The 24,864-nt window shown below is 43.1% G+C and overlaps 1 protein-coding gene across 1 annotated transcript in view; it reads left to right on the top strand.

Moving 5' to 3' along the window:
* Positions 1-24,864, top strand: part of GPT2 (glutamic--pyruvic transaminase 2) — a 61,286-nt gene that overhangs the window by 14,241 nt on the left and 22,181 nt on the right. The window contains exons 2-4 of the mRNA XM_060787864.2: positions 11,469-11,558; positions 15,208-15,316; positions 21,098-21,231. Coding sequence (XP_060643847.1) covers positions 11,469-11,558; positions 15,208-15,316; positions 21,098-21,231 — 333 coding nt within the window. The remainder of the gene's footprint in view (positions 1-11,468; positions 11,559-15,207; positions 15,317-21,097; positions 21,232-24,864) is intronic.

Genomic DNA, 24,864 nt, shown 5'->3' with positions numbered 1-24,864 from the left:
TTGGCCTGCATCAAGAGGAGCATAGTGTCTAGATCTAAGGAAGTAATGCTACCCCTCTATTCTGCTTTGGTTAGACCACACCTGGAATATTGTGTCCAAGTCTGGGCACCACAATTCAAGAGAGATATTGACAAGCTGGAAAGTGTCCAGAGGAGGGCGACTAAAATGATCAAGGGTCTGGAGAACAAGCCCTATGAGGAGCGGCTTAGGGAACTGGGCATGTTTAGCCTGAAGAAGAGAAGGCTGAGAGGAGATATGATAGCCATGTATAAATATGTGAGAGGAAGCCACAGGGAGGAGGGAGCAAGCTTGTTTTCTGCTTCCTTGGAGACTAGGACGCGGAACAATGGCTTCAAACTACAAGAGAGGAGATTCCATCTGAACATGAGGAAGAACTTCCTGACTGTGAGAGCCGTTCAGCAGTGGAACTCTCTGCCCCGGAATGTGGTGGAGGCTCCTTCTTTGGAAGCTTTTAAACAGAGGCTGGATGGCCATTTGTCAGGGGTGATTTGAATGCAATATTCCTGCTTCTTGGCAGGGGGTTGGACTGGATGGCCCATGAGGTCTCTTCCAACTCTTTGATTCTATGATTCTATGATTCTATGATTCATCAGCAGAGTAGCATAGCGCAAGGGCAGATGTCTTCACTGTGTCTGGTTGTGATCCCCAGGTTGTGCCAGTCAGCTTTCGTATGACATTGTTTCTAACATCCACTTTTTGCTTGATATTCAGGCAGTGCTTCTTGTAGGTCAGGGCACGGTGCAGAGTGACTCCCAGGTATTTGGGTGTGCTGCAATGCTCCAGTGGGATTCCTTCCCAGGTAATAATCCTCAGAGCTTGGGATGCTTGTCTGTTCTTAAGGTGAAAAGCACATGTCTGTGTTTTAGATGGATTAGGGATCAGCTGGTTTTCCCTGTAATAGCCAGTAAGGGCGCCTAGACCTTCGGAGAGCTTCTGTTCAACCATCTCAAAGCTCCCTGCTTGAGCGGTAATGGCACGATCATCAGCATGTAATACATGCAATAAAAATAATAGTAGTAACAGAGTAAAATAATAAATAATCTTGACTCAAGTATAAGCCGAGGGGCGCTTTTTCAGCCTAAAAAGGGGGCTGAAAAACTAGGCTTATACTTGAGTATATGCAGCAAGGTTGAATTCGTATTGGAACAGGCTCCGGAAAAAGGGTTCTCCATGACTCTGTTACATAAAGACACAGGATCCTCGATTTCATCAGAGAGTAAAAGAGGTGGACGAAAAGTAAATATTGTTCTAAAGTATGTGATCACGTTCTTATGCAATGGAATGGCAGGGAAGGTGGGAGGTGGCTGTTTGTTTTTGTGTGTCTGTTAAGAAGGAGACGTTGGTGGTTGCCAAACAAAAGTATTGCACTAGATGAAAATGCAAATGTTATGAAGGCAATTGCAATACTACGTACCTGAGTTTTTAAAATATCTATATAAATAAAAATGTAATGTTCGATTGTGGGATTAACAGAACTCAAAAACCACTGAACGAATTGACACCAAATTTGGACACACGACTCCTATCAGGCCAATGAGTATCCATCACTCATAAAACATTGAAAAACACAGCAGAAGAGACTTAATAAGCCAAAAAACAAAACAAAACAAAAAAATTACAATGTATGTGCAAAACCACATATATACACAAACACACATATACAAATATATACACACACATATATGCATATATGCACACACAAAACACATATACACAGAAAGGGGGAAGGAAGGAAGGAAGGAAGGAAGGAAGGAAGGAAGGAAGGAAGGAAGGAAGGAGAGAAGAAGGAATAGAAAGAAGGAAAGTAGGCAGGAAGGAGAGAAGGAAATAAAAAAGTGAAAGAAGGAAGGAAAGAGAGAAGGAACAAAAGAATGAAGGAAGGAAGGAAGGAAAGAGAGAAGGAAGGATGGAACCAAAGAGCAAAGGAAGGGCGGAAAGAAACAGGTAGAGAAGGAAGAAAGAAGAAGGAAAAGAAAAAGAGGGAAGGAAGGAAAGAGGGAGGGAAGGAAGGAGAGAAAGAAAGGAAAGAAAGAGGGAGGGAAAATTTGGCCACAGTCACTCATAAAAACACTGAAAAACACAGCGGAAGAGACTTTATAAGCAAAAAAAACAAAACATTACAATGCATGTGCATAACCACATAAGTATACATATACACAAATATATAAATACACACACACACATATATATATATACACACACACACAAAACACATATACAGAGACTGTGCCACAGCAACGTGTGTCAGGGGACGGCATATATATATATATATATATATGCAGACCATTTGTTTTCCTTTGCAAAACACAACATAAAAATTCTTATCCAGCGTTCTGCCGGCTCGTTTATGTTGGATAAGCAGTCATGTTGGCCACATGACCTTGGAGGCGTCTACTGATAACTCTGGCTCTTCAGCTTAGAAATATCTATGAGTTGGACATGAGTAGACTTAATGTCAAGGGGAAACCTTTATCTTTCCTTTACCCGAATCCAATAGGTACAATTATTCCAATAATAATAATAACAACAACAACAACAACTTTATTTATACAAGTGTTTCTCAACCTGGGGGTCAGGACCCCGGCGGGGGGGTCACGAGGGGATGTCAGAGGGGTCGCCAAAAACCATCAGTATTTTTTGTTGGTCATGGGGGTTCTGTGGGGGAAGTTTGGCATGGTGGAGTTCAGAATGCTCTTTGATTGTAGGTGAACTATAAATCCCAGCAACTACAACTCCCAAATGTCAAGGTCTTTTTCTCCCAAACTCCACCTGTGTTCATATTTGGGCATATTGAGTATTTGTCCCAAGTTTGGTCCAGATCCATTGTTGTTTGATCCACAGTGCTCTCTGGATGGAGGTGAACTACAACTCCAAACTCAAGGTCAATGCCCCACCAAACCCTTCCAGTATTTCTGTTGGTCGTGGGAGATCTGTGTGCCAAGTTTGGTTCGATTCCATCATTGGTGGAGCTCAGAATGCTTTTTGATTGTAGCTAAACTATAAATCCTAGCAACTAAAATCAATCCTCACCCAACCCCAGTATTCAAATTTGGGCATATCAGGTATTTATGCCAAATTTGGTCTAGTGAATGAAATACATCCTGCATATCAGATATTTACATTATAATTCATAACAGTAGGAAAATTACAGTTATGAAGTAGCAATGGAAATAATGTTATGGTTGGGGGTCACCACAACACGAGGAACTGGATTAATGGGCCGTGGCATTAGGAAGGTTGAGAAACAATGATTTATACTCTGCCACTGTCTCCCCAATGGGACTCGTGGCAGCTTACATGAGGCCAAGCCCAACAACACATCAATAAACAACAAAGCAATAAGCAAATAAAACAATATAATTAATAAAACTCGCATATATACAATAAATGCAAAAAATTAAAAAACCCAAGTTGCCCCTGGGCATTTTTCTTGACTAGGTAAGATGTATGTCAAGCAGCATTGACCTAGAAAGCTTCTTGGGTCTTTGCCAATGTGATGCAAAAGGAGATGAGTGTGTGTTTTGTAATCAGGATCCTTTCCCAATTTGTACACAACACTCTCGACATGAGTTGGAAGTGTTCTCAGGCTAGACTTAAGGGCTGAATCATTCCACCGGGTCAGCTTATGCCTCACCCAGCAAAACATTTAATTTTTTTTAAACAGGTTGCCCTTATTTTCCTTTTTTTAATTATGAAGTCTTTTGAGGACATTGGCGGCAATGGGCCAAGGATGCAGCAAAGATCTGGACCTGTACAAGCAAAATAAAAATGGATATTTGCTTTTGGCATATCGCGTTGGTGCGTATGATCAGGGCTTCGTGTTCAGACAGTTAACTCTTTGTCAGAAAACACAATCTTCTGGGAAAGCATTTTAGCCAAAAGCAGATGGAGAGTTATTTTTGATGTATGGAGATCCTAAGTTTTTCTTGGCAAGATACATTTATTTTTTCCTTTATTGGAGGCTGAGAGTATGTGACTTGCCCCAGGTCATCCAGTAGGCTGGAACACATCTCACCACACTAAAACAGTGGATGTGGCTCTGAATGAGACATGCAACATTATCACGGGGTGCCTGCGCCCTACACCACTGGAGAAATTACACTGTTTTGCTGGTATTGCACCACCTGACATCCGCCGGGAAGTAGCAGCCAATAGTGAAAGGACCAAGGCAGTGACAGCTCCAGCTCAACCCTTGTTTGGGTATCAGCCAGCATGTCAACGACTTAAATCAAGAAATAGTTTTCTAAGATCTACAGAGACACTTACTGGAACACCTCAGCAAGCGAGAGTCCAAAACTGGCAGGCTCAAACCCAGAACCTCAACCAATGGCTGATACCAAATGAGAGACTCCCCCCTGGGCACACAGAAAACTGGGCGACTTGGAAGGCGCTGAACAGACTGCGCTCTGGCACCACGAGATGCAGAGCCAATCTTAAGAAATGGGACTACAAAGTGGAATCCACGACATGCGAGTGTGGAGAAGAGCAAACCACTGACCACCTGCTGCGATGCAACCTAAGCCCTGCCACATGGACAATGGAAGACCTTCTTGCGCAACACCAGAGGCACTCCAAGTGGCCAGATACTGGTCAAAGGACATTTAATCAACTACCAAGCTTTTTTATCTGTTTGTTTGTTTTGTTCTGTTAGAAATGTAATACAATTGTCTGGTTGCCCCTGACATGATAAATAAATAAATCCAGTAGGCTTTTAAATTGCCTTGAACAGGCAGGATTATTTTATATATATGTGTGTGTTATGGTGACAAATTCTATGCTTATATTGTTTTGTTAATCTTATAGTTGTATTGTTTACTCTGTATGTATTGATGATGTTACTTGGAAACCGCTCTGAGTCCCCTCGGGGAGATAGAGTGGTATATAAATAAAGTATTGTTATTTATTATTTATTAGGCTTCCACAGCAGGGAGCAGGATTCATATCTGGTCTTCAGAACCACGGGATCCATCTGGATTGTGCAATTAATTCAATTTGACACCACTTCAACTGCTGTAACTCAATGCTATGAGTTACAGACTGCAGCCAGGAAATCAGGAGACACTTACTTCTTGGGAGGAGAGCAATGTCCAATCTCAATAAAATAGTAAAGAGTAGAGACATCCCACTGGCAACAAAGATCCGCATAGTCAAAGCCATGGTATTTCCCGTAGTCACATATGGATGTGAGAGATGGACCAGAAAGAAGGCTGAGCAAAGGAAGTTAGACACTTCTGAGCTATGGTGTTGGAGGAAAGTACTGAGAGTGCCTTGGACCGCAAGAAGATCCAACCAGTCCATACTTCAGGAAATAAAGCTTGACTGCTCATTGGAGGAAAGGATAGAAGAGGCCACATCATGAGAAGACAGGAAAGCTTAGAGAAGACAACGATGGTGGGGAAAATGGAAGGAAAAAGGAAGAGGGGCCGACCAAGGGCAAGATGGATGGATGGTATCCTTGAAGTGACTGGATTGACCTTGAAGGAGCTGGGGGTGGTGACAGCTGACAGGGAGCTCTGGCCTGGGCTGGTCCATGAGGTCATAGAATCATAGAGTTGGAAGAGACCTCATGGGCCATCCAGTCCAACCCCATTCTGTCAAGAAGCAGGAAAATTGCATTCAAAGAACCCCCGACAGATGGCCATCCAGCCTCTCTTTAAAAGCCTCCAAAGAAGGAGTCTCCACCACACTCCGGGGCAGAGAGTTCCACTGCTGAACAGCTCTCACAGTCAGGAAGTTCTTCCTGATGTTCTGATGGAATCTCCTTTCTTGTAGGTCACAAAGAGTTGGAAGCGACTAAACAAATAAACTACATAAACAGGGAAGTGTAAGATTCTGCCTCTTCCACCACTAATTGGGTTGAATGCAACTATGTTTGCCCAGTTTGCAGCATTTGAAATAAGGCAGAAAAAGAGAGGAAAACCAGGACATTTCAAAAGCCACTGGAAACATGGGATGATACAGGATTAATTAGGTCTTCCCTGCCAAATTGGGCCTGTAAGTAAGAAGTCTTGACGATTGTGCATTCTGGACCCATATTTTTCTCGTTGTCAGTGAATGCTCTCTTTTTTGCAGCAGATTCTGACTGGTAAACTTTGAGCTTCTTGGTAAAAGGAAAGAAAACCCCGCAAGCGTGTTGTCCTCCCACCCATGATACACAGTGACATCTCTTTTGCATTACATAACATGTTAAATGTGAAGCCCTAGCAGAACTCCATTAGTAGCCTAGATTTCTCTGCCTGTTTTGCTCTGCCAAAAGGTATAATTTGCACTTGCATTTTTGCAAAGTTACTGCGATTTGCACTGTAGCCCTCCAAACTTATTTCCTTAGGTTGGCTCTTGTTAGGAAATGCCTTCCAGTAACATCAGCTAGTTTCAGGAAGGTTGGGGATGCATCCAAACAATCTAGTGCCATTTGAGGTTAATATCTAGGTCTGACTATCAGCCCCTTTCAAATAACAGCTCTTGTCAGGCTGAATTACATATCAGACGTGTGACATGCAGTTGCGTTTGTGGTGAGCTTGTTTGATAACAGAGTTGGAGACTGCAAACCTATACATGGTTTCCTAGGAAGGGGATCTCGACAGGTTTTCACTCCCCCTGAAGATACAGGTCCACAGTCTGGGAGTCCTGAACTGACACTTGATGTTCAGGAGTCAGTGGTGACCCTTTGTGCAATTAAAACTTGTGCACCAGCTGCAACCGTACCTCGAGAAGTCTGACTTGACCATGGTGGTCCACGCCTTAGTTACCTCCAGACTGGACTACTGTAATGCACTCTATGTGGGGTTGCCTTTGAAGTTGGCCCGGAAACTGCAGTTAGTGCAAAGGTCAGTGGCCAGGTTGTTAACTGGAGTGAACTACAAGGAACGGTCAACCCAAAACGGTTCTGGCCCAACTTACCTGTCCGAACAAATCTCTCGTTATGAACCTTTGAGGACTTTAAGATCGTCTGGAGAGGCCCTGCTCTCGGTCCCGCCATCATCACAAGCACGGTTGGAGGGGATGAGAGACAGGGCCTTCTCAGTGATGGCCCCTTGGCTATGGAACGCCCTTCCTGGGAGATCAGATCGGCTTCACTCCTAGTATTTCAGAAGAAACTTAAGACATGGCTATTTGAGCAGGCATTTGCGAATACTGAGTAACGGACATAAGAACGCAACAACAATATGACGGGACTGGACATTGTTTTAATGAATATTTGTTGAATTATGTTTTATTACAGTGTTATGATTTTATTGATGTTGACGTTTTATACTGTAATTGTGTTCTTGGTGGCATTGAATTTTGCCTTGTAAACTTCCTCGAGTTGCCGGAAGGCTGAGAGGGGCGGTATACAAATATACTAAATAAATATATATGTTTTGAAGCTGTTTATGTACTCTTGACTTTGCAAAAGTTGCTTATTGCTTTTCTGCCTCCTTTAGACATCTTTGTAGATTCAATCCGTTTATATTTAGACGAAGACTGCTACAGACAGCTATAGGGGTCCTTCAGCCATTTTGGCTAATAAGCAGCAAGGCAGTGAGGGAAATGTAGCTTAATAGCAGGGCCTTTTGCAATCTCTACCATTGGGTGCTTGGCCTTCACAAACTACAACAATAGCTGTGCTTAGCTACGCACCCTTCACCCTTCTCTTGCATTTGACTTCCAGAGTCTGTTTTTAGCAGTGTGTTAACTAGTACAATAAGTGGGTCTCACTTTACTGTGCCAGAGTCTTTGCAGTTCGATCTTTAAATCCTCATATCGTGTGAGCTTTTCCAGTTGTTTCTCTTCAATCCCGCGGTCACCTGGGATTGCAACATCAACGATCCATTATTATTATTATTATTATTATTATTATTATTATTATTATTTGAAACACAACAAGATGAGTCCACAGCAGACACTGATGGCTGTTGTATTGGATCACACATGTCCCAAGTGTCTAGGACTGTATGATGCATCGGCGAATAATGTGTGCAGATCCCAGTAAGGTAGCCTTTTGCAGCTGGCAGCTGGCAAACTTGTCAGCGCTGATTGTTTTTAAGTGCAGGCCAAGGTCTTGAGGCACTACACCCAGTGTGCCGATCACCACTGGGACCACCTTGACTGGTTTGTACCAAAGTCTTTGCAGTTCGATCTTTAAATCCTCATATTGTGTAAGCTTTTCGAGTTGTTTCTCTTCAATTCTGCTGTCACCTGGGATTGCGACATCAACGATCCATATTTTGTTTTTTAACACGATTATGAGGTCAGGAGTGTTGTGCACCAAAACTCTGTCCATCTGAATTTGGAAGTCCCAGAGGAGTTTGGCATGTTCATTCTCTGTAACTTTTTCCGGCTTGTGATCCTGCCAGTTCTTTGTCGCAGGCAGATGGTGTTTGTGGCACAAGTTCCAATGAATCGTCTGAGCAACGGTGTTGTGCCTCTGCTTGTAGTCTGTCTGCGCGATCTTCTTGCAGCAGCTGAGGATGTGATCGATGGTTTCATCTGCTTCCTTGCAGAGTCTACACTTGGGAATCTGTTGTTGACTTTTCAATTCTGGCTTGGATGGCATTGGTTCGAATGGCTTGTTCTTGGGCTGCCCTCCGTCTCCTTTTTCAGAGTTCCATTTGTATTATTATTGTTATTATTATTAGGAATTATGTGGGATTTATTTCTTCCTTTTGTGGATAAAGGGGCTGCAGTGCATAATCCTGGTGCTCTTTGCATCCAGGCAGAGAGACCATCGCTCTCGAATTCTCCTGTGTCAAAGAAATTAGATCTCCAAATATTTGACTTCCAGAGTCTGTTTCTAAGCAGTGCTTTAACTAGGACAATAAGTGGGTCTCACTTCATTGCATTTCCTGGTATCTTTAACCTTGTATCAGTTTTCCATTCAGTAACTCCTCTGATGTTTTTCTTTGAAAACCACAGCATCAACATTCTTTTAATTGTAACCTTTGTAACTCTTGGTGGGAGATCAAGAACAGAACTTGGCCTTTGGATCCTGAATGTCTTTTATTCACCCTGGGAAAGAGGCATCCCTGTGCTTAACAAAATATTTTCTAGGCTGGTTCTGATTGTTAATATAAAGAGATCTAGATTGCGAATCAGCACCAGTAAAATGTTTTGTTCTCTTCCTAATGTGAACTCATCAAAGAGATACCTCCTTCCGTGGGTGAAGAAGATCCAATTTGCAAAGATTGAAGTGGCACACGCTGTTCCCTCCTGAGCATTTGGTAATATTTTACATATCCATGACCCCTGGAAACCTCCATTGTGTTGAGCACAGAATGAAACGCAAAGAGATTACGGGCGCCAAAGAAGTTGTAACTTTCATATGTTGTGGCGAATCGTGTTAATGTTTGGGTTAATAGCAAAAGCAATGAGCGTGAGAAATGCTCCCCGTTCTTCCCTGTTTTCCTTTTTTTGCAAACTCTTCACATTGAAGTTTGCTCCAAATGGGCTTTGTTTATGACTAGAGTCCAAATAGCAGTATATCCCAAAGTGACCCATTTAAGGTGGAATCGGGTGTCAAACAGGGATGTGTTATTGCCCCAACTTTATTCTCCATCTTCATCACTATGATACTTCATCTTATTGACGGGAAGCTTTCCACCAGAATGGAAATCATCTATTGGACAGATGGCAAGATATTCAACCTCAGCAGACTGAAAGCCAAAACCAAGGTTACAACAACATCTGTTATAGAACTCCAGTATGCTGATGACAACATCATCTGTGCACATTCAGAAGAAGATCTACAAGCCACTCTAAACACCTTTGCAAAAGCATACGAGAAGCTCGACCTGTCATTGAACATTGAAAAAACCAAGGTTCTGTTCCATCAGTCACCAGCCATCCCCTCCCCAATGCCAGTGATACACCTTAATGGTGTAACATTAGAAAATGTTGATCATTTCCACTACCTTGGCAGCCAAAGTCAACATCGACACCGAAATACAACACCGCCTGAGCTTTGCGAGCGCAGCATTTTTCCGAATGAAGTAGAGAGTGTTTGGGGACCGGGACATCTGTAGGGATACCAAGGCGCTTGTCTATAGAGCTATTGTCCTCCCAACCCTGCTATACGCCTGCAAGACGTGGACTGTCTACAGACGTCACATGCAACTCCTGGAACGATTCCATCAGCGCTGCCTCCGGAAAATCCTACAAATCTCTTGGGAAGACAAGCGGACAAACGTCAGCGTGCTGGAAGAAGCTAAGACTACCAGCATTGAAGCGATGGTCCTCTGCCATCAACTCAGCTGGACCAGTCACGTTGTCAGGATGCCCGACCACTGTCTCCCAAAGCAGTTGCACTACTCTGGACTCAAGAACGGAAAACGGAATGTTGGTGGACAGGAAAAGAGATTGAAAGATGGGCTCAAAGCCAAACCTTAAAAACTCTGGCATAGACACAGAGAACTGGGAAGCCCTGGCCCTTGACCGCTCCAGCTGGAAGTCAGTTGTGACCAGCAGTGCTGCAGAATTTGAGGAGGCATGAATGGAGAGCGAAAGGGAGAAGCGTGCCAAGAGGAAGGCGCGTCAAGCCAACCCCCGACGGAGACCGCCTTCCACCTGGAAACCGATGTCCTCACTGCGGGAGAAGATGCAGAGCAAGAATAGGGCTCCACAGCCACATACGGACCCACAAGAATATTGGAAGACAATCATCCTCGGAAAACGAGGGATCGCCTAAGTAAGTAAGTAAGTATATCCCTACTTATAAACAAGGTTCACAGACGGCATGCATCTCCGTTTTAAAAAGAAGTGAGCTTTTTTGCTGCTATCACTGCTGTCATAGCAGTTCAGCAGTAAAAAATTTACCTGTCTGAACACATCTCTCCTTATGAACCTTCCAGGACTTTAAGATCATCTGGAGAGGCCCTGCTCTCGATCCCGCCTTTGTCACAAGTACGGTTGGCGGGGACAAGAGACAGGGCCTTCTCAGTGGTGGCCCCTCATCCATGGAACGCCCTTCATAGGGATATCAGATTGGCCCTGTCCCTTTTAACATTCCGGAAAAAAGTCAAGCAGGCGTTTGCAAATACAGTGTAACAGACATAGGAAAATGGAACGACTGGACAATGTGATTAGACAATGTTTTTAACAAGGAGACTCTAATGATATATGTTTTTATTGACTTTGCTATGGTTTTATATTATCTTAATGTTTTTAATTGTATTTTATGGTCTTGGTACTGATTGTAAACTTCCACCAGTCGCCTGTAGACTGAGAAGGATGGTATATAAATATAGTTAGTAAATAAAATAAAACAATGTGCCCATGGGATGTCCAAGAGTACTATAAATGATGACACATCCAGTGCGATTCCCTTCCTTGGGCACCTGGACCCATTCTATAATGTGCTGGTCATAGACAGTAATAAATGATTGATTGATTGACACATCCAGTGTTATGGCCTTATTTGGCCTCTCTGTCTATAAACTTCACTTTACTATCGGTATGCTTTTTCCTCCTAGGGAATCAAAAAGCCTTTCACAGAGGTTATCAAGGCCAATATTGGGGATGCACACGCAATGGGACAGCAGCCCATCACTTTCCTTCGTCAGGTGAGATGGTTCTTGAACCCAGGTTGCTTCTCCAGTGTTAACATTTACCTGCTAATATGGGGTTGGTAAAAGGCAGACGTACAGATGTTGTAGAGGGACAACTTACCAAAGTTTGGGTACTAATGATAGAAAATGCTAGGAGTCATATCCATACTTGATCCAGGTGAGCAACAGGTACTGCCAAAACAAGGTCCCGTATATACTCGAGTATAAGCCAACCCGAATGTAAGCCAAGGCACCTAATTTTATGTCGAAAACTGGGAAGACATATTGTCCCAAGTACAAGCCGAGCGTGGGAAATGCAGAAGCTCCTGGTACGTTTCAAAATAAAAATAGATAACGATAAAATTACATTAATTGAGGCATCAGTGGGTTAAATGTTTTTGAATCTATATAAATAAAAATGTAATGTTATTGTCGAAGGCTTTCATGGCTGGAATCACTAGGTTCTTGTAGGTTTTTTCGGGCTATAGGGCCATGTTCTAGAGGCATTTCTTCTGACGTTTCGCCTGCATCTATAGCAAGCATCCTCAGAGGTAGTGAGGTCTGTTGGAACTAGGAAAATTGGGTTCATATATCTGTGGAATGACTGGAATGACAAAGGACTCTTCTCTGCTGGAGCTAGGTGTGAATGTTTCAACTGACCACCTAAAGGAAGAGACCATGAAAATGAACAAAATCTGGCTACCAGTATTAAAAAACTCTAAAATTACAACAGGAAAACAGCGGAGAGGAAACAACCAGGCACATCTTAACACCTCTCAACAAAAGATTTTCCCAGGCTCAGTCAAGCCTTCAAATGCTAATGAAGGTGGTCAGTTGAAACATTCACACCTAGCTCCAGCAGAGAAGAGCTCTTTGCCCCACCCCAGCCATTCCACAGATATATAAACCGATTGTCCTAATTCCAACAGACCTCACTACCTCTGAGGATGCTTCCCACAGATGCAGGCGAAACGTCAGGAGAAAGGCCTCTAGAACATGGCCCTATAGCCCGAAAAAACCTACAAGAACCTAATGTAATGTTAGTTTGTGGAATTAACATAACTCAAAAACCACTGGATGAATCGACACCAAATTTGGAAACAATACACTTATCAGGCCAACAAATGGCCATCACTCATAAAAACACTGAAAACACAGCAGAAGACACTTAAAATGCCAAAAAAATAAAAATTACATTACAGCACATGCGCATAACCACATATATACACATATACACATAGATACCCACACAAAACACATATACACAGACTGGACCACAGCAACGCGTGGCAGGGGACGGCTAGTATTTACATAAAACTGTAATTTAAGATACAACTGTCCAGTTGTAATTAAATCATTATTCTAACCTCCTTCAATGTAAATGTGCATACTTCCAATAATGATAAAGGGAGTAAAATAATAAATGTAATAATAATAATAATAATAATAGAGTAAAATAATGGAAATGTAAGCCCGACTGTTCACTGGAGGGAAAGATACTAGAGACAAAGTTGAAGTACTTTGGCCACATCATGAGGAGACAGGAAAGCCTAGAGAAGACAATTATGCTGGGGAAAGTGGAAGGCAAAAGGAAGAGGGGCCGACCAAGGGCAAGATGGATGGATGGCATCCTTGAAGTGACTGGACTGACCTTGAAGGAGCTGGGGGTGGTGACGGCCGACAGGGAGCTCTGGCGTGGGCTGGTCCATGAGGTCACGAAGAGTCGGAGACGACTGAACGAATGAACAACAACAACAATAATAACAGTAATAATAGAGTAAAATAGTAAGCACAATAATAAAAGAATTAAATAATAAATGTAATAATAATAATAACAGAGTAAAATGATAAATAGCCTTGACTTTAAAAAAGATTGAAAAACCCGGCTTATACTCAAGTATATATGGAAAGTCAGTTACATATTTTCTACTCCTACCTCATCCACGGTTTTATCATTTTAACTTGTCCATTCAGCCTGCCTATTCTGTTTGATTTTATATTATGTTAATTTGCTTTATTTATGTTATTTTGCTACTGTACATATTTTATTCCGATGTAATTTTTGCTGTTTGTAGTCTGTATTTTATTTTGCTGTATTGTTCCTTTGGGCTTGGCCTCATGTTAGCTGCCACGAGTCCCCTTTGGGGAGATGGTGGCAGCATATAAATACTATTATTATTATTATTATTATTATTATTATTATTATTATTACTATTATTATTATTATTAAGTCCTGTTGACACCAAAATGGAAGAAAATGCACTGTTTCTGTGAGTTAAAGGTTACGGTGACATTGCAATCCTGCCTTTAAGCAGCTACAATAGTGTTGCTATGTGCCTTTGGCTAATTTCCGAAATATGGTGACCCTAAGACAAACCTATCACAGGGTTTTCTGGGGCTGAGAGTGCATAACTCACTGAAGCTTTACCGAATGGGGAACCAAACCCAGGGAGAGCAAAGGTCAGCCCGAAAAACAAGTCTAGCCAAGTGGATAGGAAAATACGAGGGGTATTTTTTAGGTAAGGTCCGTTTTCTTGTAGACACTAGTAGTTCGCGCGCATACCGCAACGAGCGTGTGCGTCGTGTACCGGCATGCCTCGGGAACAACTGTGCTCAGTTTCCGCTCTGTAGCTCACCTGTACGGTTCTGTTCTGTGCTTTAAAAATGTTTAAGACTATCAACTCACCTTCTGCGTGTGAGGTTCGCTCAGTGATACAGTTTTTGTCCGCAAAAACATTCAAAGATGGCCGTGACAACGTCCATGATGAGGACCACCCCGGTCGCCCTTCTTTGATTACAGATGATTTGATTTGATCGCACACTCAAATCTTTGGTTTTTGTGGTCCTGTGTTAGGAGTTTCGGGACCCAACGGGAGCACAGTTTCCTAAACTTTAGGTGTTCAGAAACAATGTTGTAAAGCACTGATCTCGACACGTCAGGAAATTCGTTTGAGAGACCTGTTATTGTGAAGCACCTGTTCTCACGAATCCTCGCTTCAACTGAAGCCACCAAATCGTCTGTAATCAAAGAAGGGCGACCAGAGCGGTCCTCATCATGGACATTGTCACGGCCATCTTTGAATTGTCGTACCCACTTATGCACTTTGCCTTCACTCATAACAGTATCACCATACACTTCACAAATCTGTCAATGAATTTCTGCAGCAGGCAGGTTCCTTGCTGACAAAAAACATATCACTGAGCCAACCTCACATGCGGAGGGTGAGTTGATAGTCTTAAACATTTTTAAAGCACAGAACAGAACCGTACAGGTTAGCTACAGAGTGGAAACTGAGCACAGTTGTTCCCGAGGCATGCCGGTACATGATGCACACGCTCGTTGCGGTATGCGCACGAACTACTAGTGTCTACAACAAAACAGACCTTACTTTAAAAATACCCTTCGTATATATATATATATATATTTATGTGTGTGTGTGTGTGTGTGTCTTGCTCTCTAGAAATAGCAGCTGGTGAGACTCTTTATATCAAGAAGTTAAATATTACCATTCAGATATTGGTCTGAAGAGGAAATGAGGGACTTGTTGGAAGCTCTGGTTCAATCATGGACAATGTTCAGTGTTGTTACATATTAAATGATATGTATATGTGACCATAACCCATTCTTGTACTGTTTTGTTTATTTCCCCCCTGGGTCACATAGGTAGTTGCACTCTGTACTTATCCAAACCTCTTGGACAGCCCAAGTTTCCCAGAAGACTCTAAGAAGAGGGCCAGGCGGATATTGCAGGGTTGCGGCGGAAACAGCTTAGGTACCCTTCTCATATCAATTTATTATATCTGCTGGTGAGATGACTTGAATTTTGGAGGATGGTATACTAACATGCAAATGTGAGTAGATTGATAGGTACGGCTTCAACGGAAAAGTAACGAGCCTCCATTCAGACATGCTGGCCACATGACCTTGGAGGAATCTACGGACAACGCTGGCTCTCCAGCTTAGAAATAGAGATGAGCACCAACCTCCAGAGTTGGATACGACCGGACTTAATGTCAAGGGGAAGCCTTTACCTATACTAACATGCATGCATATAGCCTTATTTCTGCATGCGCACAACCAAGAGAATATTTAGATTCCTTAGTTTAATTTTTCTAAAGAAACGTGTATGCTGGGTTGTTGTATGTTTTTTCGGGCTATATGGCCATGGTCTAGAGGCATTCTCTCCTGACATTTCGCCTGCACCTATGGCAAGCATCCTCAGAGGTAGTGAGGATGCTTGCCATAGATGCAGGTGAAACGTCAGGAGAGAATTCCTCTAGATCATGGCCATATAGCCCGAAAAAACCTACAACAACCCAGTGATTCCGGCCATGAAAGCCTTCGACAAAACGTGTATGCGCCATATTGATTTGGCAAGGAGATTCCTGACTAATCTATTATCCACTTTAAAAAAATGCCCCAGTTTCTTCCTCATCCCCCCACTTTCTCCTTAAGTCACTTTCTGCAAAGTGAGAAAGTGGGTTGCATTCAACTCTGTACCTGAATTTTAACCTTTTCAGTAAACTTAAGCAAAGACAAACTACAAGGGTTGAATGAAAAGTAATGCCTCCACTTTTGTAACTCCTCAACAGATAGCAGTACTGATATGCGTCAGGTACTGGCTTGTTCAGTAGACTCTCCTCTACAGTTCCATTTTGGCAGGAAGCCTTAGCATTAAACGGTTGTGTTGTTAAAGTGAGAAGTATGGAACCCTGCGCAGACGGTCGGTCAATGTGACTTAAGCAGCGTGCAGTCATTGAATTCTTGACAGCAGAAGATGTCACCCCAAAGGAGATTCATCAGAGAATGCAAGCTGTTTATGGTGATTGTGTTGATGTGAGTACTGTGAGTGAGTAAGTTTAAAGATGTTGAAGTGGGAACATTTGACTTGCGTGACAAACAAAGAGTTGGATGTCCTGTGACAGCAACCACCGAGTTTCACAAGCAAAAGGTTGACAGATTGATTCAGGATGATCGTCGTATCACTCAGAGAGAAATTTCAAACATAATCAGCATTTCACAAGAACGTGTGGGTCACATTATTGCTTAGCTTGGCTATTGAAAGATCTGTGCATGATGGGTACCCGGGATGAGAGAAATGTGAGATGCTGGTTGCGGAAAGAGTGTCGACTTCTTTCATGACGGTTTCAGAAAACTTGTTCATTGTTGGCAGAACTGTCTCCAATTGTCTGGTGATTATGTGGGAAAGTGAAAAGTGGTAGTTAAAGAGCACATTCTAAGGGTTATTTATGCGTTAGAGTTATTAAAATATTCCCATCCAACAAAGGTAACAAAGGTGGAGGCATTACTTTTCATTCAACCCTCATACTTCAGCCTCACCTGAGTTGTTTGTTCCTCAATAATAACCCTTCTCCATCTTGACCATACTCTGATGTTGCTTGTCTAAAGGTAAAGGTTCCCTCTTGACATTAAGTCTAGTCGAGTCCGACTCTGCGGGGTGGTTCTCATCTCCATTTCTGAGCTGAAGAGCTGGCATTGTCCATAGACACCTCCAAGGCCATGTGGCCAGCATGACTGCATGGAGGGCCGTTAACTTCCCGCGAGAGCGGTACCTATTGAACTACGCACATTTGCATGTTTTGGAACTGCTAGGTTGGCAGAAGCTGGGGCTAACACCGGGAGCTCACCCCACTCCCCGGATTCAAACCGCTGAACTTTCGATTGGCAAGTTCAGTAGCTCAGCGGTTTAACCCACTGCACTACCAGGGGACCCTTGATGTAATATTGTTCAAACTGCTGACCTTTCAGTCAGCAAGTTCTGCAGCTTAACCTGCTGCGCCACTGTGGCCCCATGTTGTTTGTTTACATGTCACAATTCAGCTGTCTTCAATCCCAATCCAACGTTTGATCGGCTGACCATTGAGATCACAGTTAATCCAAGTTATGTATGTGTGCATCAGATGCTTACCTAACTCATCCCAGGACTCAAATCCTTCCCATTGCACCTCACTGGAGAAACATTTCAACTCTCCAGTTCTATAGATAGTGCCTTTGCTGCAGGGTATTGCCAGGAATGGCAGGATCTGACAGCCTTGCTTAACTCTCTCTCCCTGCCTAGGAAGGAAGTAATGTGACAGTTCCAAAGATGTAATTAAAGTAAGAGAATAGTTCTCTTCCAACTCTGTTTTTTGGGCATTAAATCTCCTTTGACATTTGGCTGGAATTAAATCCAGGAAGCTCTAAAAAAAACCACTGCATTGATTAACTTGCCATTTCGTCCTACGACAGGCTTTCTCTTTTCTGAATCAAAAGCTGCAATGCACTTGTTTCTGGTTTGAAGATGTGTCCAAACGGTTGTTTCCATCATCCCTTCCAGTCAGCAGTGATTGGTATGGATGATGGGAGCTAAAGTCCAACTATGAGGGTTGAATGAAAAGTAATGCCTCCACCTTCGTTACTTGGGTTTGGATGAGAATATTTTAATAAATAAAACGCAGAAATAATCCTTTGAATGTGCTCTTTAACTCCCACTATTCACTTTTCCACATAATCACCAGACAATTGGATACATTTTTGCCACAATGAACAAGTTTTCTGAAGCCGTCACGGAAGAAGTCAACACTCTGTTTCCGCAACCAGCGTCTCACATTTCTCTCCACGTCTTCATCAGAAGCGTAATGATGTCCCCGCAGATCTTCTTTCATTATTGGGAACAGATGGAAATCTTCTTTCATTATTGGGAACAGATCTGCTCAATCTGGACTGGATGGAGGATGTCGTATGGTGGTGAGATCCAGTCCCTGAAGTTTCAAGTCTGTACACTTTCATTTCAGGGGTCAGCATCCTGGGTACCCATCGTGCACAGATCTTCCGATAGCCAAGCAAAGCAGTAATTTGACCCACACGTTCTTATGAAATGCCAGTTATGCTTGAAATTTCTCTCTGAGTGATATGACGATCATCCTGAATCAATCTGTCAACCTTTTGCTTGTGAAACTCAGTGGTTGCTGCCACAGGACGTCCAACTCTTTGTTTGTCACGCAAGTCAGATGTTCCCACCTCAACATCTTTAAACTTACTCACCCAATGACTCACAGTACTCACATCCACACAATCACTGTAAATAGCTTGCATTCTCTGATGAATATCCTTTGGGGTGACACCTTCTGCTGTCAAGAATTCAATGACTGCACGTTGCTTAAGTCGCAATGACCGACCGTCTGCGCAGGGTTCCATACTTTGCACTTTAACAACACAACAGTTCAATGCTAGGCTTCCGGTCAAAATGGAACTATAGAGGAGAGTCTACTGAACAAGCCAGTACCTGCCACATACTAGTACTGCCATCTGTTGAGGAGTTACGAAGGTGGAGGCATTAGTTTTCATTCAACCCTTGTATATCTAGACTTAACTCCCAGGAGAACCTCCTAATCACCTAAGATTTTACAATGCAAATTTAGCTGCCCTTTCTTCTGCTTGTGACAGTATTTCCCGTCTTTCTGCTCACTCAGCGGCATAATGTCCTACTAAAGGTAAAAACTATGCCTATGACAAAAAGTACAAACTGGTTCAACTTGAACCATGAGGAAGTGCCATGGAGAGCAAAGCAGTCAGATATCTTTGCTGTATCATGTGTGGAGCTGTGGTGAGTGGTACCAAAATGGTGAACTAAGCTCCGTGTTTTCCTGAACGGGCCGGGATTTGGAGAAGAAAATGAAAGGTGAAAGGAAGAGAGACAAGGAAAGAGGAAAAGGGAAGGGAGAAAAACAGAAGGAAAAATGTCAGTTTAAACCAGTGTGGATGGTCTCCTTTCTCTCCCGCGTCAGTTTAAACCAGTGTGGATGGGATGGATCCGCATTAGTTTAAACCAGTGTGGATGGATTCCTTTAGTCTCCTTTCTCTCCCCCGTAAATTTAAACTAGTGTGGATGAGTTGGATCCGCATCAATTTAAACCAGTGTGGATGAGTTGGATCCGCATCAGTTTAAACCAGTGTGGATGGGATGGATTTGCATCAGTTCAAACCAGTGTGGATGGGATGGATTCGCATCAGTTTAAACTAATGTGGATGGGATGGATCCGCATCAGTTTAAACCAGTGTGGATGGGATGCATCTGCATCAGTTTAAACCAGTGTAGATGGGATGGATTCGCATCAGTTTAAACCAGTGTGGATGGAATGGATTCGCATCAGTTTAAACCAGTGTGGATGGGATGGATCTGCATCAGTTTAAACCAGTGTGGATGGGATGGATTCGCATCAGTATAAACCAGTGTGGATGAGATGGATCCGCATCAGTTTAAACCAGTGTGGATGGATTCCTTTCCTCTCCTTTCTCTCCTGCGTCAGTTTAAACCAGTGTGGATGAGATGGATCCGCATCAGTTTAAACCAGTGTAGATGGGATGGATTCGCATCAGTTTAAACCAGTGTGGATGGAATGGATTCGCATCAGTTTAAACCAGTGTGGATGAGATGGATCCGCATCAGTTTAAACCAGTGTGGATGGGATGGATCCGCATCAGTTTAAACCAGTGTGGATGGATTCCTTTCCTCTCCTTTCTCTTCCGTGTCATTTTAAACCACTGTGGATGGATTCCTCTCCTTTCCCAGCGGTTTGAACCAGAGTGGATGGATTTCTTCCCTTTGCCCCCCTCCCCCCTTTTCTGGAGTAAAACAACTACTTTCAAAGAAAAGACCACCCAATTAAACAGGAAATAACACTTTGAAACTATTAACAAAAGATTCGGAAGTCTCGGAAGTTTTGAAAAGTTCCGAACTTTTTTTCAGTGAAAATCGGAATTGACTTTAGATCCGAACCACCAGCGCCCTCTACATCCAAAATGAGTTTTGAAACTTTTTTTTATCAAACAAGCCTACCGTATATCCCATAATACCAAGGCAGAAAATCCCACATTATCTGAATGTGTACTCAGATAAAGTAGCTCAAAGCAGATATTGTGGGATTTTCTGACTTGATATTCTGGGATATAGGGCTATGTGGAAGGGCTCCTAGTGTGCCTGTACACCACAGTGTTAGTTGCCCTCAGTATGAAGAGGCTTCAGTCTGAGTGTGGCCTCAGTGTGAGGTAAACCTAGGCTTCAGTGTGTGAGAAGGCCTCAGTGAGAGAAGCGCCAGGTTTAAGGCTTTGTGTGTAAAGCTCCAGTGTGAAGAATGCTGTGTGTAAAAGGCTACTGTGTGAAGCTAAGTTTGGTGTAAGAGGAAGCTCAGTGAGCACATAGTTTTTTATCTGCATGAGAAAGAAGCCCAGCTTGGAAGCAAAAACAGAAGTATAAAGAACTTTATTTGTGTTATGGAAACCTTGTTCTTGTAAATAGTGCAACCATATTATTTTGCTACTATTTACCACCATATTATTTTTACTCTGCTGAGGAGGTCTTTCATTAATAAGCCCACTCACCCAATAGTATTGCTCCATTGTCTTGCCAACATTGAATGTAACTCTGAGTCTGCTCAGCTTCTTCATATGGACAGGTGTCAACACCTTACTCCAAATCATCATCATCTCACTCAAAATAGTGAAATACTATGTGTTACCTTGATTGTAATGGCATTTCTATTTTCTCTCCCAGGTTCTTATAGTGCCAGCCAAGGAGTGAACTGTATCCGCGAAGACGTGGCGGCCTACATCGAAAGGCGAGACGGAGGGGTCCCGGCCGATCCAGAGAACATCTACTTGACAACTGGGGCCAGCGATGGCATTGCTGTAGGTTTTAATGTGCAGGATCCTTGCTTTGCCAAAGATGATCTCCTCCAGAGGTTTCCGATTGCAGCTCTCATCATTTGTGACTCTTGGTTGCCATTGCTGCGGCTGATGAGAGTTGAAGTCCAAAATATCTGAAAGGCGCCACATCAAATAAGGTTCTCAGCCTCCCTAATGACGCAACCCCTTAATACAGTTCCTCATGTTGTGGTGACCACCAATCATAACATTTTCATTGCTGCTTCATGACTGTAATTTTGCTACTGTTATGAATCATAATGTAAACATCTGATATGCAGGATGTATTTTCATTCACTGGACCAAATTTGGCATAAATACCCGATATGCCCAAATCTGAATACTGGTAGAGTTGGGGGAGGGGGTTGATTTTGTCATTTGAGTGTTGTAGTTGCTGTGATTTATAGTTCACCTTCAATCAAAGAGCATTCTGAACCCCACCAATGATGGAATTGAACCAAACTTGGCACACAGAACTCTCATGACCAACAGAAATTACTGGAAGGTTTGGTGGGCACTGACCTTGAGTTTGGGAGTTGTAGTTCACCTACATCCAGAGAGCACTGTAGATCCAGACAATGACTGATCTGGACTAAACTTGGCATGAATACTCAATATGCCCAAATGTGAACACTGGTGAAGTTTGGGTAAAATAGACCTTGGCATTTGGGAATTGTTAGAGAGTGGTCCAGCATTTCTGTGTTCTCAGATAATATGCTGTGTCCAGGTTGGTTCCTCGGATGCTCTGCTCTGGCTGACTTCTCTGGTTGAAGTAGTCCGCAGTACCTTTCATGTTCCTTCATTCCTGTTTGGGCAATGCTGCGTTTGGTGGTCTCTCTGTAGACTTGTCTACAGCTGGATAGTACACGGGAGACTCCTGCAGAGGTGAGAGGATCCCTCTTGTCCTTTGCTGAACGAAGCATTTGTTGGATTTTTTAGTGGGTCTGGAGATAGTTTGTATGTTGTGCTTCCTCATCAGCTTCCCTCTGTGGTCAGTGGTTCCCTTGATGTATGACAAGAACACTTTTCCTCTGGGTGGATCTTCATCTTTATTCTCGTGGCTTGTTCTCGGTCTTGCAGCTCTTCTGATGTCTGAGGTTGAGTCTCCATTGGCCTGGAGAGCCCAGTTGAGGTGGTTCAGTTCATCTTGGAGGAGGTAGGCTTCGCAGATTCTTTTTGCACGGTCTGCCAAGGTTTTAATTGTGCTTCTTTTTGGACTTGGGTGATGGTTGGAGTTTTTATGTAAGTATCTATCCGTGTGTGTGGGTTTTCTGTAGACAGTGTGACCCAATTGTTGATCTGGTTTGCGGATGACTAGGACATCTAGAAATGGCAGTTTTCCGTCATTTTCTTTGTTCATGGTGAGTTGGATGTTTGGGTGGATGCTGTTGAGGTGCTCCAGGAACTTGTTGAGTTCTTCTTCTCCATGGCTCCACATGGTGAAAGTGTCATCCACATATCTGAACCATATCGTGGGCTTTTTTGTTGCTGTTTCCAGGGCTTGTTTTTTGAAGGGTTCCATGTAGAAATTTGCTATGACTGGGCTAGGCAAGGATCCTTGGCGTTGTGCCTTCAGGTTATGGAAGGAAAACTAACCCAGCAGACTTTCCTATGGCTTTATTGCAGATCTCAAAGGGCCCACTTTCTAGTTTTCCATAACTCCTCCAAAAGTAATATTATTCATGGAAATGTTGAGAAATAAAAATGGCCGTGTCCTGAAGCGATGCGATGTCAGAGCATTAAATGGAGTTGAGATAGTGGCCACCCAGCACTGAATAGCCCAGGAAGGATATTAGTATGACTCATGATTATGGCTCTGGAGGACAAGGTTCAAATTCTCACTTGGTCATCATAGAATCATAGAATCATAAAGTTGGGTCATCTAGTCCAACCCATTCTGCCAAGAAGCAGGAAGATTGCATTCAAAGCTCCCCCAACAGATGGCCATCCAGCCTCTGTTTAAAAGCTTCCAAAGAAGGAGCCTCCACCACACTCTGGGGCAGAGAGTTCCACTGCTGAACAGCTCTCACAGTCAGGAAGTTCTTCCTCATGTTCAGATGGAATCTCCTTTCTTGTAGTTTGAAGCTATTGTTCCATTGCGTCGTCGTCTCCAGAGCAGCAGAAAACAAGTTCGCTCCCTCCTCCCTGTGACTTCCTCTCACATATTTATACATGGCCCTCATCATGTCTCCTCTCAACCTTCTCTCCTTCAGGCTAAACATGCCCAGCTCTTTAAGCCGCTCCTCATAGGGCTTGTTCTCGAGACCCTTGATCAATTTAAGGGTCTTCATCACAATCCACGGGGTGACCTTGGGCAAGTTACACACTGTTAGGGTTGTTTTTTTTTGGCAAGGTTTGTTGAGAAGCTGTTGTTGAAGCCGAAAGGGCATGACTTGCCCAAGGCGACCTTTGGCCGGTGTGATCTGCAAGTTTAGAACCAAGCAATGGGGAAAATCAGGTTCTGTTCAGGATACGAGAAAGAAAAAAAAATCCCCTGTTGTTGGGTAAGCCACCTTTGAACCAGGTCTAAAACCCACCCACTGATGTCCCTTCTCTTTAGAGTTGGGTAACTCAATGGGTCAAGGTTGAGACTTCAGGCCACCCAGCAAATGTTGGACTGCAAGTGCTGGCATAGAATGCAGGAACTTGTAGCCCAACCCATCTGGCAGGAATGCTTGATTTCCCACCTCTGCAATATTTGCAGAAGTGGTAAATTTACCTCTGCTTTTGGGCTTCAGTGTCGGCCGACCAACATTTGTCTTGGTGTTCCTAGGCTCCCCTTCTCATTTCAAGTTATTAGTCCAGCGTTTCTCAACCTTTTGGTCAGGACCCATGGGGGGGCACAAGGGGTCGTTGGAGGGGTCACCAAAGACCATCAGAAAACACAGTTGGTCATGGGGATTCTGTGTGGGAGGTTTGGCCCAATTCCTTCATTGGTGGAGTTCAGAATGCTAGTTGATTGTAGGTGAACTATAAATCCCAGTATCTACAACTCCCAAATGTAAAGGTCTATTTTCCCCAAACTTCACCAGTGTTCACATTTTGCATATTCAGTATTCAGGCCAAGTTTGGTCCAGATCCATCATTGTTTGAGTCCACAGTGCTCTCTGGATGTACTGTTGCACCCAAGAGCAGGAACAGGGTCCTCTAATCATTAATCACACCACACCTTGAATGAAGGAAGAGTCCTTTTATTGCAGAATAATTGGAGACAATAAAAGAGATGATTATAAAATAGGTAGCAGTCCAAAAGCAAAAAGCCAAATAAAACAGCCATATAAGCAGTGTCCAAACATAGAAATAATAACAATGTCCAAAAAGCTTGCAAAAATATTCCAAATGCAGAGAATAACCAAAAGCCTTCAATAGAAAACCATGAACAGACTAGCTCCTGCTGATCCACTTGAAAAGCAAGATATATCCTTAGAGACGAGGCCACATAAAACAGGAATTTCCGGGAAACTTGAGCTTGATTCCAAATGATGCCTAATCTGAAGAAGATTCTCTAAGGGCCCAATTTAAGTCCCCAAAACTGGTTTCTACTCCCCCCAGTTTTTGGCTTTAACTGCCGAATTCTTTCTGACCTGCGTAAACATTGGCCCTCTCAATGGTTCTGGC

This window comes from Anolis sagrei, chromosome 8, assembly GCF_037176765.1.
Source record: "Anolis sagrei isolate rAnoSag1 chromosome 8, rAnoSag1.mat, whole genome shotgun sequence".
NCBI classification, from domain to species: Eukaryota; Metazoa; Chordata; class Lepidosauria; order Squamata; family Dactyloidae; genus Anolis; species Anolis sagrei.
Note: the sequence above shows the minus strand (reverse complement) of the source record. Positions and strands in the feature narration are given on the sequence as shown.